General features: G+C 35.6%; 2 protein-coding genes across 2 annotated transcripts; one reads left to right on the top strand and one right to left on the bottom strand.

Annotated features, from left to right (window-relative positions):
• Positions 1-510: 510 nt before the first annotated feature.
• Positions 511-2692, bottom strand: LOC113273976 (flavin-containing monooxygenase FMO GS-OX-like 9). Its single transcript, XM_026523533.1, has 6 exons — positions 2041-2692; positions 1720-1952; positions 1536-1618; positions 1291-1426; positions 949-1122; positions 511-844 (listed from the first exon to the last, which is right to left on the bottom strand). Exons 1-6 carry the CDS (start codon positions 2591-2593, stop codon positions 647-649), a joined length of 1377 nt encoding a protein of 458 aa, XP_026379318.1. The 5' UTR covers positions 2594-2692; the 3' UTR covers positions 511-646.
• Positions 2693-12637: 9945 nt separating this feature from the next.
• Positions 12638-14368, top strand: LOC113272677. Its single transcript, XM_026522482.1, has 4 exons — positions 12638-12746; positions 12869-13207; positions 13482-13940; positions 14085-14368. The coding sequence occupies exons 1-4, from the start codon at positions 12638-12640 to the stop codon at positions 14366-14368; spliced, it is 1191 nt and encodes a 396-aa protein (XP_026378267.1).
• Positions 14369-15540: the final 1172 nt, after the last annotated feature.

Here is a 15540-nt window from a genome sequence, read left to right as displayed (position 1 = left end):
AAATTGGAATGGACATACTGATCGAATCTGCCATTAATTTTAAATTTATTATGGTGATGCTTAAAAATTAATCCTTTAGAAAAGAAAATATTCTAATAACAACTAGTCCAGTATTTAGTATCAAATGAAAGAAGATCATTGTTGCGATTGCAAAAGAAAGAAGATCCATTAACATGATTATTTTCACATTATATTATCTCACAATTTTGCGCCAATTCTCTAAAACTTAAATGAAATGAATTTGAAGTTAGTTTTCTAGTGATATGTTTTTCTTACAAAGTCTACATTCCTACTGAAATATACAGAGCTTTACTAATTTATTTTCAATGGTTAGTTTTCAAGTGTTAATTTTCGAAACAGTAGATGGTAGTACTATACGTTTGGGACTGCAATCATTTTTGGTTTGGTTTTGCTAATCATGGTTCTGTTTCGATCAGTCTGGGCGATTAGCACCAGCTGTTCAAAGACAAACAGTAGTCTGTATAACCACATTTACCAACAAAAGCATGAAATCAAATTTTTCATTAGCATTCAACTTGATGAATACTTGATAGTTTATCCTTAAATACACCCAAAAGACACAAATGAAATTCGAAATTGTGAAGCGTCTAAAAAAAATGGAAAACAAATTGTCAGGAATTTTCGATTACATATCAAATGCTTCAGGTCCAAGTTGGGTGAAATGAGGACTATGATGAGCTTCTTGAACTAGTTCATCGTCATTCCAAGAATCGCGATATGTTTCCAAGTTTGCAAATGAGTTTTTTAGAGCTGCCAAACAAAGTTCTTTCCGCCATTCTTCCAAATGTGGGAAATCACAGTAATCTCCATATTTCTCACAATACTGCGCAAACATATGTAACCAACAAATTAAAACAGGATAGATATTTTCTCGTAATCACGAAAATTAAAATTGAATAAGTAAATTATTAAGTAAAAAATAGTTACCTCAAAGCTACAAATATCATGAGTATTATGTTTTGGTATTCCTTCAATATCCCTTGATTTATAAAACACTTTAATGGATTCCATCATATCTTCCCATGATGGCAATGTTCTTTTGCCAGACAATACTTGAGCTATCCATTTTGCTTGAGATTCAAAGAAAGGAAACCCTATAATCTACATTACGATAAAGCAAATATTTATAAAAATCTTAATCTTGATCTTCACTAGTACACTATAACACCATTTTGTATAAACAATTATGTTAATGATGTACGTACGAGGCAAACCGGAAGGTAATTACATTAATAATTAAGCAAGGATTAAGTTAGGCTGCAGTAGTACCTTTCTAGGAATGCCAACAAAAGAGAGAGAAGGAGCAAGTGAAGGAGGAAAAGTGTGTTCAAATAAAGGTCCTACTCGATCATCATCTATGACCACCATTCCTTTAGTGTCAAGAAACGGGAACGAATAAGAGTACCTACACCGAAATGATATGCATGCCATATTCATTAGAGACGCTTTATGGTTTGACGGCCTCTTTACGATAAATATTAAGATACAGGTGCATGAGGTTATACGGTACGTACCCTGTGCAATAAATTATTGAATCAGCCATGACCCAAGAACCATCAACGAACAAAACTCGTCCATCTTCTCGAAGGGACTCTACCTTCAAATCCATTAATCATAAGTTAATTAATTATCTCAGTACTGTTTATTGCTTGAATAACAACATATTCTAATTTGATGTTCAAAATGAGCGCTAATTACCTGTGGATGGAGGAGTAAGTGTTTTTTATGTTTAGAAAGAACTTTGGATAAACCCTCAGTGATTTCAAGAGATTTGGCACTAAGATGAATTTCTTTTGCAACACCAACTAGTTCCATTGATATATCTGTTCCGCTTAATGAGTTTCCCACAACCACAACGACCTCATTGCGAAATGGATCAGGAATCCTATAAATATGACTATGCATTTGCTTCCTTCTCCATGAATCCATTCCTTCGTATATATAAACACCAAGAAGAAGTTTAGAGAAGAATCAAGCAAAATTAGTACACTTTAAGTTGAAATGTATACAAGGACGTACCTTTAATGTTTGGCAACCTTGGTTGAGAGTAATGACCAGTAGCTACAATAACAGCATCAAAAACTTCTTCAATGGATTTCTCGTCGCGCATGTCTTTTGATCTAACAATCCATTTTTCTTTACCAAATTTAACAAAATCTAACATACCCACGTATTCAACTTTAGTATTGAATCTAATCATATCTCTTAATTTAAACCACTCGACAAAATCTCTTAAATACAAGAGTAGTTCTTTATGACCAGGAAACCTTCTCATATCTCTACCTTTTTTAATCAAGAACGGGAAATCACTAAAACCCATAATTTCTCTTGGTGAAGTTAGTCTCAGAGAAGCATACATACTACTATGAACTTTAAGGGTATCATTCTTCCCCAATGGATGTTCATTTTCAACTCTTGGTTCATACAACCATTGCCCTCCTATATCATAGTTTTGTTCCAAAACTATTGGAGTATGACCTTCTTTTCTCAGTTCTCTTGCTGCCACGAGTCCGGATGGACCTGCACCGATGACACAAACGTGGTTTGAACATGGGTTTCGCTCCGATACCATCTTAATTGCTAACACGATATAGGTTTATACTTTATATGTGTATAAGATAATGAAATTTTGGCTATGTTTCTTATTTTTTTTGTTAAGGCTAAGTAAGAAAGTTAGAATGACTTTTGGAAAGGATGGAATATTGAAGGGTCTTTTATAGGGTGGTGAAGATGAACAACAAACGGAGACCTAATAATGTTCAATAAAGATAGTTTGCATAGAAGGAGACACACATGATGAGTAGTAAATTATACTTTTGTTCGTATTGTTTTTTTCTGCTTGGATCTACTGCTTGTAGAAGACATTGGAATTGGAATAGAAATATATAAAAAAAAAATTAAAAAAGTTAATAGATTTTTTTCTTAGCAACATAACAATTTAAAACTTACGAAATTCCCATGATGGTTAGGTTCAAGACTAGCCCTTTTTCCACTAGAAATTAATTCTCTTTTGGTACGTCCTTTTCTTTTACAAGCAAATGAAGTAATCAACTATCTTAACTTAGAAAAGGAAAATGTGATTGCATGAGTAGAAATTAAATCATAATTGTTTTGGTCACCCACAAATTTATCATCGGCAGTATCTTAACTTAGAAAAGTCCCTTCTTGAAGTTAAGAGGGACAAATGGATGGTCCGCCAAAGTTTTCTAAGAGCAACTGCAGTGGACGAGCAAACCTATAATTATGGTCCAGGGACGAGACGTAATGGGACGGAATAAAGACTAAAATCTGGACCAAAACCAAATTCTAGACCATATTTGGTCCGGGACCAAGACCAAAACTATATATAGTGGAGCGGAGGTATAATCACCGTTTGGCATCGGGCGTGTGTATAATCTACGCCTGTTGTGAAACGTACGTAAAGTCACCGCCCCATAAAGAGGCGTGTATATAAGTTACGCCCGGTTCAGGCGTTGATAAAATGTTCGCCCGTTGGGACGTTGCTAAAGTTTACGCCCCACGTCAGGCGTTCATAAAATTAACGCCCCATTCAGACGAAGATTATACAAATGCCCCAGCCCGGCGTTGATATTCTTAACGCCCCACGCCAGGCGTATATATAGTTAACGCCCAACGCCAGGCGTTTATATAGTTAACGCCCCAGACAGGCGTTGATATAATTAACGCCCCACTCCAGGCGTTTATATAGTTAACGCCCCAGACAGGCGTTGATATAATTAACGCCCCACGCCAGGCGTTTATATAGTTAACGCCCCATCCCGGCGTTGATATAGTTAACGCCCCACTCCAGGCGTTTATATAGTTAACGCCCCAAGCTTGAGTTTAAAAAAAAAAAAAAATACTTAGACAAAATTGATTTTGAAATTTTTTTATACCGTTGGTAATTCGAACGTTGAAGAAAATGGAACGTTGGATAATTTGGAACGTTGGAAAGTTTGGAAGACATTTCGGAACGTTGAAAATTTCGGAAGAAACACCTATATATACACATGAGATCCTGTGACATTTTCCCACGACTAAATACTTCAAACTATCCACACCAATAAGAAGAAATATTGTTTCTGCTTTCAAATCAGTTGGAAAATTTTCACGGATTCACTTACAATGGCACCAAGAGTAGCACGAGGTCCAAATTTTACGACAATCGAAGATGTAACAATGTGTAAAATTCATTTATCTATATCTCAAGATTCTAGTGTTGGAACTGATCAATCAGAGGCGACGTTGTGGACTCGTATCAAGGATGATATTGAACTTCATTTACCTAATAATCCAGAGCGGTCTTGGAGTTCTTGGCAAAAACGATATCAGGGAATAAGTAAAGATGTGGCGTTATTTTCGGCAAAAGAGGCAGAAGTTGAAGGTGAATATCATACTGGATGGGGTCCTGAAAAGAAGGTAAGCATTCTTGATTTTCCGAACAATTGTTTTCTAATATTTAATAAGCGCCCATGTACTTAAGTGTTTTTAAAAACATTAATAGCTTGAAGAAGTTAACAAGAGGTTCAAGGAATGCAGCGATGGGAAAAAATTTAAGCACGAAGAGTGCTACCCAGTTGTGTTAGAAAATATAAAATATAATCGACGATCGACTTTTGTATTCGATACGACGCATGATTTGGACACTTATGAGAATAACGAGGAAGATGATGAAGGACCGCAAACAACAACTCAAGGAGAGACCGGTAACGACACATATGGGGGAGACATAGAGAACACATATCTTCGTAAGATGGGGAAAAAAGCAGCAAAAAGATTGAAGAAAACAGGGAGAGAGAAATCCAGTCACCAAGAGGAATTGATGGGAATAATTATTAAAGAACAACAAAATTTCAATACTCATTACCAAGCACAATCAAGATTCAAGATGGAACAAAGAGCAGCAGAGTTTGCAGCAAAACAAGCTGAACATGCGGCAAAAATAGCCAAGCAAGCTGAAGACGAAGAATTTCGCATCATTATGATGGATCTTGAAAAAATGGAACATGTACAACAAGAGTACTTCCGACTTCGCAGGGCGGACATAGTTCGGAATAAAAGAAACCAATCTTAACACAAAGGCGGAATAGTTCAAACCTTAATTATTTCTCCTATTTAGTGATTAGTAGTATTATTAGTATTATTATGTTTTAAATTTCTTATTATCTGAACAATTAGCATTATCATTATGTAATTTTTGGATTTTAAATTTACTTCCGTTGATTTGAATTAAATTTCTACTTTTTTGAAACATATGACCTTAATTAAAACTTGAGGATGTTTACATACAAAGAGATAATAGAAAGGAAATGACAAACGACAATTTTTAATTCCCATATTCTGCCCATATATATTCGATCAAGTCATCACGCAAGCGAATATGTGCATCTTTGTTACGCATTGCACGTCGGCGTTGCTGAGCTCTAATTTGGGAAAACTCGTCACTATTGCCTCTTAATATATTAACCGGTGCTGCGTTGCTACGTTGTTCATAAACATGTGGCCAGTCACCGGGTAGACGCTCATCCTCGACTATCATATTATGTAAGATAATACAAGTTTTCATGATATAGGCAAGCACATCTGGATTCCACATTCTTGCAGGTTGTTTGATGATTCCAAATTGTTGTTGAAGTACACCAAATCCCCGTTCAACATCTTTTCTTGCACCCTCTTGCATCGATGAAAATATTTCCTTTTTCCTACCAACCGGATGTTTAATGGCCATAATAATAGTAGGAATCTCTGGGTATATTCCATCACCTAGATAATACGGCATATCATATGAATGTCCGTTCACCTCATAGCTCACCGGCGGTGCTTTTCCTGTTACAAGACTTCGAAAAACATATGAACGGTTCATAACATTAATATCGTTGTTAGAACCGGGCATACCAAAAAAGCATGCCAAAACCATAGGTCATACGACACCACTGCCTCCAACACGATACTTTCGCTCCCTTTATACGCGGTGTAAGCCCCAGATTCTGCCGACGGACATTTATCCCATTTCCAATGCATGCAATCTAGACTACCCAGCATCCCAGGAAATCCCCGGTCTTTGTTTTGCTTGAGCAACAGTTCAATATCACCAGCCGTTGGTTCACGCAAATATTCTTTCCCATACACATTCACAATCGTCTTACAGAACCTACGAGTAGCTTCCAGCACAGTTGTTTCTCCTATGCGTAAGTACTCGTCTATTGCATCTGCCGCACATCCGTAAGCTAACATTCGTACTGTGCTGTTACTTTTTGATGAGGGTTTAATCCTAAAACTCCACAAGCATCGGGTTTTTGAACAAAATATCTGTTTGCATTGGTAACACCTTCCACTATCCGGTTAAACAATTGTCGACGCATTCTAAATCTTCTGCGAAAAACATTGGGTGGTTGGTTTGGGTACGGAGAGAAATAGTCGTTCCATAGAAGTTCAGCCCCTGACTCACGATCTCTTGGTATTCTGATACGAGTTTGAGGCCATTTTGAATTTGTAACAAGGACTCCCAAACTAACGGCCATGTTATTTTGCATAATTGCTATTGCATCATCATCCGAGGAATAAAAACTACTATTAGAAGAAGAAGATGAAGAAGAAACAGAAGAGCAATAATGAGCGGTTTTCTCATAGTGTTCCATTACTATATGAAGCAGAAGAGATGTATTGTTATTCATATATTGAGTGAAACCAGTCTTTAATTTATAACCCATTTTCAAGAGCATTAAAAAAAAAAAAATAGATATTTTTTTGGGTTCACGCAAATGTGTTTTCCAAAAAAGATAAAGTGTTTGTCAGTGACCTGATATGACAATACTATATATGATTAGACTATACTATATATGATATGACTATACTATATAAGATAAGAAAAGATAACTCCAAAGACAGGTCATCTAAATAGTCATAACAAATTAACCCTTCATATTATCATTATCCGAAGTGGACGATCTTGGTGCCACAAAAGGCATGTGCGTTCTCGGATTGGTATTGACTGAGGACATTGTTGAAGCTGATCCTTGATTCATACCACTCCAAACTTGTGATGGCAGGGTTTGGGAAAAGGAACCGTATCCAAGCTGAGGTTGGACAGTGTGCGGCATACGGAAAAGAGATAGTTGTTGCTGCAAATCAACGTTCGCATTATTTAGCCTTTGTATTTCTGCTTCTTTCGACATAATAACGTCCATCCTCTCCTTCGTTTGTTTTAATGTAAATTCGCGAAATTGTTGATTAAAATCAGCATTTTCTTGAAATAATGTGTAAGCTTCATGCTGTCAAGAAAAAATAAAATATATAAGTACAAATATACCAACAAAAATCGAACGTACAATAAAAAGTCGAAAGTACACTTACGTGGGATAATAGATGTGGAGGAGGGATATGTACATGTTCAACAGGTTGTTCAATTGGGACCGTATACAAGTCACCGACATACCCATATGTTTGGGCTTCCCAAATAGGATGAGTCACGTAATCTTTGGAGTTGGTTACCATTGTCCAGTATTGTAAATATATATCATAATCTTTAACAACTTGCACTATCTCTGTTGCATCGACCAAACCTTTTTTTTTAGGCGTTCGGCTTGAATATTGCCAATATCCCCTATAACTGTGTGTAGTCTTATAGGAACAACGAAAGTACAATGGTTTTGCCGCCAACACCTTTCACCAAGATACATGTTGTGCTGTACAGTTAGAAAGGGAATAAGAATTTAGTAAGTATGTTATATAGTAAGTATGTTATATAGAAAAAAAGTATGTTATATAATAAAATTTACAAATTAACTCACAATGCCCATGTAAGAAAATATATATCTCGAGTCTGATAGCCGCGTAGCCGTGCATCCCATATCAGATGCAAGAACTTCTCTGTATGATTCCCATGGGCGCCATGTCACTTGTTCAGCAGTAAGCTTACTTAGTAAATCCCTACAACGGAAAATATCATTTGTATTCTTCGGTACATTCCATTTAGAAGATACGGGCCATTTTTGTTCTGTACTCGCCTCTGGGATTTCTGGTCGACATATGCCCAGGTATTCATACCCCCAAAACTACTCCATCAAAATAATTAGCCAATTTAATAACTTAGCAACAAAATAAACAATGAGAGGAAAAATAACTAGATTGAAAGAATACCTCTAATACTTGGAATGGACCACATAGTGCCTTCTGTCTCCTCCCAGATAAACGGAGTGCCGCATACAATTTCTAAAACACAGCACCACCCCAGTCATACGTGGATACTACATCAAGATTTTCAAAAGCAGCTAACCATCCAGCATCAATATAAGTCTTTGCATTAGAAAAGAAAAAATGTCCCAAAACATACATGAAAAAGGAAATTGCTACTCTATGAGCAAGGGTGCTATCATTTTCAGCCGCAACCAACTTGTCTTCGAAGAAATATGACCTTAAATATTTAATTGTAATTGAATTTGAAACCCACGACGGTGCTTTTGGACAGAGTGTGACATCTTGGACATCCGGAAAGATATGCTCACGAACATGTTCAAATTGGTACTTCCCCGAATCATAAGGAACATCAGGCCCATCACCGATACTCAGTCCAGTCAACATGAGCCAATCTAGGGGGGTGAATCCTATCTCACCAAATGGGAAGTGAAAAGTGTTTGTTGTATCCCAAAACCGCTCAGCAATATAATCAACCATTGAATGGTTGGTTTCGCTACATTGTATGTCCAGTAAATTTTGCCATCCCGCTTTTTCAATAATATATTTAGCTCTAGGACAGTGTTGTGAAATAGTTTGATAGTGATGAATTACCGATGCCAAAGATCCACGATGTTGATACTTCAATTTGTGCTCCCCTGTAAATGTGATGTCCGTAGTAGCGTGCGGTTTATCATCTTGCAGTATAGGAAACCTCCCTAACCGGGGAATATCAACCTCCTTAATTGTACCAGTAGCGATTAAGTTATAATCCTCTTCGGCTACAGATTTTTGTTTCTTGTTCGTCTTCATGCGACCATTGAAACGCGCTGTGAATTTTTTCAACATCTGTGCACACACAATATAGATGCAGTTACATTATTAAAAGACCAACCCTCATTAACGAATATTTTTATTAGTCCATCACCATTTATATTCCAAATACTATAAATCCTTAACACAAACCATATCAATTCCAAATTCTATAATTCCAGAAACACAAATTAAATCGTCACCGATGCATTTCCAAAATCATTACAAGATTCCACAACCCAATTTAATCACTTCAAGATTCCATAAAAATCACTAAAAAATCAATTCCATACTCACGCAATTAGCTCTTCTACATGTGTAACTCCCAAAATTTACATAACTACAATTTAATAACTAAAATTAATCACCTCAAAATTCAATAAAAAACAATACAAATTCAATTATTGGTAAACATATTCACATACAACATGCAGAAAACCAATAATTAATCCAATAATTTACAATAATTTAAAATTAATCCAATGATTTTAAAATTAATCCAATAATTTACATAACTACAATTATTGATAACCATATTCACTAAAATTAATTACCAACAGACAACATGAAGAAAAACAATAAAAGGAAGCTCTCAATTGAAATAGGTTGATTGAAACAGATGAAGGGTGAGAACTATTTCCCACATAATCTACATAACCACGGATTTTTACAATACCCAAAAATAATAAATCAAATTTTTACAATACCACTGTGGAAGCTCTAATAAATTTTAGTGAATAGATTATAAATCAAATAAAAATTTACAATACCCACAAATCAAATTTTTACAATACCCACAAATAAATTTTTACAATACCACTGTGGAAGCTCTAATAAATCTAACTATTTTAAAAAAAAATTTAACCAAATTTACATAAGCATCAAATATGGTTTTTTTCACATACATATTAATCTCTAAAAAAAACATAAAACACACATACCCAATTAAATTTAACCAATTTCATATTCATATTTGTTCGTTAAAACCAAATTTTAGATAAACTAATTTTAACAAATAAAACCCTAAATAAATTATACAACAATGTGGATAAAACAAAAGAGATTAAGAAAAAAAAAACATACCTCTTTTGTAACCCGGGTTCATCAAGTATCTCGTTTTTTTCTTTTCTTTTACTGCTCGTTACTGTGATGTTTTTGTTTAGAAGCTGTGTTTGTGGGCGGTAGAAACAAAGAAACAAAGAGGAGGTAGAAAAGAAAAGAAGAAGACGGAGAAGATTAGGGTAAAGGGAAAGTGAACACGTGGGCTATACGTGGTGGTTAGAGATTGTCCGGGCTTTAATGCCACACGTGCTAGATACGTGTGTTAATAGAAGTCCAACACTATACGTACGCCTGCCATGAGGCGTTGATTCCTTCATTCGCCTGAGTGAAACCAAGCGTTGATTATACGTACGCCTGAGAGAAGAGGAGGCGTTGATTATACGTACGCCCCACGTCAGGCGTTGATTATACGTTCGCCTCAAACAGGCGTTGATTATACTTACGCCTCAAAACAGGCGTTGATTATACGTTCGCCTGAAACAGGCGTTGATTATACGTACGCCTCAAAACAGGCGTTGATTATACGTTCGCCTGAAACAGGCGTTGATTATACGTCCGCCTCAAAACAGGCGTTGATTATACAAACGCTCCATTCAGGCGTTGATTATACGTTCGCCACACCAGGCGTAGATTATACAAACTCCCCTTCTCCGAGCGTGAAATATATGTACGCCCCACAACAAGCGTATTCTTTACCAACGCCCCACAACCAGCGTTAACTATATCTCCGCCCGGCCCAAACGAAGATTATACCAACGCTCCACATGCAAGCGTGGATTATACATCCGCCCGACTAAATATACTCCACTGCCTTAACGTGACACTACAGACTAAACTCAAATTTGATCGTTTGTTTTGGTCTTTGATCTTTGGTTTTGATCGTACCACTGTGGACGCTCTAAAGGACCATGAAAAATCATCATTGATCCCAAAAACAAAAAAGCACATACAAATATGAAACTAAAGATATAAGTTTGCTGATATCATTGTTGACCGCAGACCATGCAGTAGTAGTGTTATTATTTGACTTTAGCTGTTGTTAAACTCAATTTCCAAATTTCCCCAATATTATAGTGTGACTGTGATCATTCGTTTTTTGCAATGCCATGATCATCATCTGATTCTGCTTGACTGCCTCTGTCTTTTAGGCTTTTGATTGATTGTTGCTTCTACATTAATTAAACATGCATTATTTACAAGTAGCTGGAGACAGAAAAAAGTGAATAACAATGTTTATGTAGCTTTAGTTCTACCGCAAAGTTATCGTTCAAAAAAAAAGAAAAAAAAATTCTAGCACAAAGTTAAACAGCTCATTATTGGGAGTGAAAAATATTGTTTCAAGTACAAGACAAGGTTATGAAAGGTTATATGAACCTCTAAATTTGCCCCCATATTGACACTGTCAACAGTAAGAAATTTTTTGCTTTGGCACGGCTAGATGAAAAATGATCCAACAGTTCCGAATCCTACTATTTGGCATTGTTTGATGGACAAAATTTTGCTATCGCATTGAACTAGCAAATGTATGACTGTCAGATCCAATGAAATGTGATGTCATCTAACTGGGAATTAACCCGTTAAGTCACCGAATATTAGTCAGAATAGAAAAATAAGATCCCTTCTTTGGCTTTCATCACTGTTTTTATTTTTATTTTCAAGATTAATCAGTCAAAGCCCATGATCAATAATAATTATGATTAATTTTCTTGAAGATTATAATCTTGAAAAGGATAAAAGTGTTTGTATATCATAGAAATACGTTGAAAGGGACAATGAAGATTCTAAGGTGGATCTTGAGGCATCTATGTCTCTTATCACTCGATGGTTTAGAGATCTTCTGAGAAAGAGAAATAAGTGATTTTTTAAAGATCCATCATCTTTATCAAATCGTCCAAATAATCGATCCCTCTTGTAAAAGAGAACGCTAATGATAGTAATGATGAAGGTATGCCTCAGTTTTATAATTGTAGAGGTTTTGATCACTTAACCAATGAATTTTCTAACCTAATAAAATACACTGGTAGTAAGGCTCCTGCATGCAACAACCTTTGATGAAGCATCTGATTGCTATGATTCAAGAGAGGAAGAAACTGTATATTTTTCTCTTGTGGTAGAAAATGTCAATATTTATGAATGTAACAATACATACTACGATCTTGATAACCAGTCTTGATGATCCATCATCCAATTCAATTTCCTGGAATGTCAGAGGCTTAAGAAGAGATAAAGCCAAAGACAAACTCAGAAGTTTAGTGAAACAGTTTAGTCCTACATTGTGTTTTGTGGTGGAACCTAAAATAAAATGGAATTCAAAAGATAGTAAACAGCTTAAACTAAAGGGGATGAATCATATGATTATACATAATTCAGTAAATGGAGGTAAAGAGAATATTTGGCTTTTTTGGAGTGTTTCTATTACTACACCAACTGTGGTTTCAATTACTAAACAAGTGATTACAGTAGATGGGGGGGGGTGGGGGGGGGGGGAGTTCTGGTTTCAGGAGTTCATGTTGATTCTTTAGCTACGGATAGGAGGGAGTTATGGCTTGAATTGGAGATGATAAGTATAATGAATTTACCTTGGTTAGTTATAGGTGATTTTAACACAGTTTTAAGAATTTATGAGAAAAAGGGTGGTAGATCTCCTTTGGGAGTGGAAATGCAGGATTTCCATGATCGTATTAATGCTTGTTGCCTGGTATGCAATATACTTGGTGTAACAGTAGAGCAAGAAATAAAAGAATAGTTTGCACATTGGACAGAGCTTTATATAATCTGTAATGGTTGGATACTTATCCAGAATGGTGTTATAAAGCTGGAGTGGGGGGAGTTTCTTGTTTGAATGTTAGTAAACCAAAGAATATCCCATTCGGGATTTTCAAAGTTTGGTTGGAAGAAGATAGTTTTAAGGAGTTAATTCAAGATGCTTGGAATGGGAACATACATGGAAACCCTGCTTATGTATTTATGAACAATATGAAGTTAATGAAGATAAAAATCAGGGAATGGAATTGGAATGTGTTTGGAGATGTTAAAGTCAAAATGAAAGAAGCTGAACAAGAGATGATGAAAGCTTCGTTATTATCTGACAATGATCCTAGTAATATCTCTTTGTTAAATGATTTAGTGTGTGCCAGAGGTAGACAAGATATTATCACAGAAAAACATAGAATTTATTCTGCAACAAAAATCAAGGGTGAATTGGTTAAAACATTGAGCTTCTAATACAAGATTTTTTCATACTTCTATAAAAATAAGACAAGCTGAGAATTCAATCACAAAACTAGAAAATGATGAAGGTAATATAATTACAGATGATAAGGTGATTGCAAACTACTTGCAGAAGCATTTTAAAGATAAATTTAAAATTAAGGAAGTGGATTTTGCTGAGGGCATTTTTGATGCAATTCCAGGGGTAATAACAGAAGAAGATAATATGATGTTAGAGACTGTTCCTTCAGGCCAAGAAATTAAAGAGGTTGTTTTTTCTTTGAATGTTGATAGTGCACCAGGACCAGATGGTTTTCCTGGTTTTTTCTATAGATATGCTTGGGATATTATAAGAGAAGGAATGATAAAAACAATACAGTATTGTTGGAACAATGGTTTTATTCCTAGGGGTATGAACTCTAACTTTCTTTTCCTAATTCCCAAAGTAAAATGTGCAAGGAAACCTAATCAGTATAGACCTATTGGTCTAAGCAATTTCAGCTTTAAGATTTTTACTAAAATAATAACATCAAGGATGTATGGTTTGCTGGAGAAAGTAGTTTCATCTCAACAAGGTTCCTTTGTAAAAGGAAGATGTATTCAAGAGAAAATTATGCTTGCTTCTGAGATGGTAAATGTGTTGGATATTAAAAGAAGAGGAGGTAATGTGGGATTAAAGATAGACATCACACAAGCATATGATTCTTTGAGTTAGGAGTTCTTATGGGAAGTAATGAGAAGAATTGTTTTTTTTGCAAAATGCATATCATGGTTACATACAATGTTTATGTCTGCAAAAATTTCAGTTCTAGTTAATGGAGGGCCAGTTGGTTTCTTTTCAGTTAGTAGGGGGTTGAGACAGGGTGATCCATTATCACCAATTCTGTTTGTTGTTGCTGAAGATGTTCTAAGTAGAACCTTGAGTAAACTAGTGAAAGAGAAAAAGATAATGCCAATGGTTAATAGAGGAGGAGTTCAACCAACTCACATTCTTTTTGCTGATGATGTGTTTTTATTCTTTAATGGGCATAAAAAGAATATCCATTCAGATATGAATTTGCTTAGGGATTACCAAGTTTCTTCTGGTTAAGTAATGAACTAGATGAAGAGTAAAGTGTTTGTGGATGGAGTTAAAGAACTGAGAAAGAAACAGATAGCAAATGAATTTCAAATGCCACTCTCCAGTTTCCCACATAAGTACTTAGGTGTTATTTTGAAGACATGAATGGTAAGATCAGATATTGTTTGGTGGGTTGTTGATATGTTACAAAACAGGGTATTAATCAGGGTGGGGAAGTTATTGGATTTCAAGGATAAAATCACTTTGGTGAAATCGGTTTTAAACAACATCCCAATTAATAATATGTCAGTTTATAAATGGCCAGCTAGTGTAACTAAGACATGTGAAAGAATGATAAGAAAATTTCTATGGACTGGAGATCCCTTAACAAGAAAGATGGTCACTATATAGTGGGCTAAAGTATGTATTCCCTTAGAAGAAGGTGGTCTGGGCTTGAGGAGGTTGAGTATTATAAATAAGGCTTTACTGATGAAGCTTTTATGGGAGATTTTGAACTCAGAATAAGAATGAGCAATGTTCATGAGAGAAAAGTTCTTCACTACTGAAGGAGAGTGGCTTACTGGGTATAGAAAATCATCAATACTACCAGGACTGAAATGGGTAATGGAGGATGTAAAATTAAATTGCAGATGGATGGTAGGAACAAGTGAGAATATTTCAGTATGGAAGGATATGTGGATTAAAGACAAGGAATTGGGTGACATTTTCCCTGAGAATGAATACACAAACCAGAACAGTGAAATGAAGGTATCTAATTTAATATGTAATGGTGATGGATGATACCACAAATAATGTTAGAATATTTTACAGTAGAGGAGTTACCAGTGATAGGAGGCAATGAAGATAGGAGGATATGGACTGGTGCATTAAGTGGAGTCTTCACAGTAAGTTCAGCAGTGGAATGTGTAAGCATTCACTATGATAAAGTGGAATGGGCTAAAAAGGTATGGAATCGTATACTACATCCTACTATTGCTAGTAATGTGTGGAAGATGGTAAGGGGTATATGTACTACAGATGAGAAAATATGGTAGAAGGAGTACAGCTTATCTTCCAAATGCTATTTGTGTGTAGAGACAATAAAAGGGAATTTTTATTTGCTGAGGCAAGAGGATTGGGCAGTTCACTCAGTGCTACAAGGAAATAAACCTTAGTTCTAATAAAATGGCAAAAAAGAGGAG

This window comes from Papaver somniferum, chromosome 4 (assembly GCF_003573695.1).
Source record: "Papaver somniferum cultivar HN1 chromosome 4, ASM357369v1, whole genome shotgun sequence".
Lineage (NCBI taxonomy): Eukaryota > Viridiplantae > Streptophyta > Magnoliopsida > Ranunculales > Papaveraceae > Papaver > Papaver somniferum.
The sequence above is the reverse complement of the archived record's forward strand: the minus strand, read 5'-3'. Positions and strand labels throughout refer to the sequence as shown.

Bases quoted from the DNA above. Each gene is read 5' to 3' on its own strand.
- LOC113273976 (XM_026523533.1), bottom strand. From the start codon at position 2,593: ATGGTATCGGAGCGAAACCCATGTTCAAACCACGTTTGTGTCATCGGT. The intron at 1,953-2,040 runs GTACGTCCTTGT...ATATATACGAAG, and splicing joins AAGGTTGCCAAACATTAAAG to GAATGGATTCATGGAGAAGG. The intron at 1,123-1,290 runs GTACTACTGCAG...ATCGTAATGTAG, and splicing joins TTGTTGGCATTCCTAGAAAG to ATTATAGGGTTTCCTTTCTT.
- LOC113272677 (XM_026522482.1), top strand. From the start codon at position 12,638: ATGAATTTACCTTGGTTAGTTATAGGTGATTTTAACACAGTTTTAAGA. The intron at 13,208-13,481 runs GTAGACAAGATA...ATGCAATTCCAG, and splicing joins TGATTTAGTGTGTGCCAGAG to GGGTAATAACAGAAGAAGAT. The intron at 13,941-14,084 runs GTAATGTGGGAT...CAAAAATTTCAG, and splicing joins GGATATTAAAAGAAGAGGAG to TTCTAGTTAATGGAGGGCCA.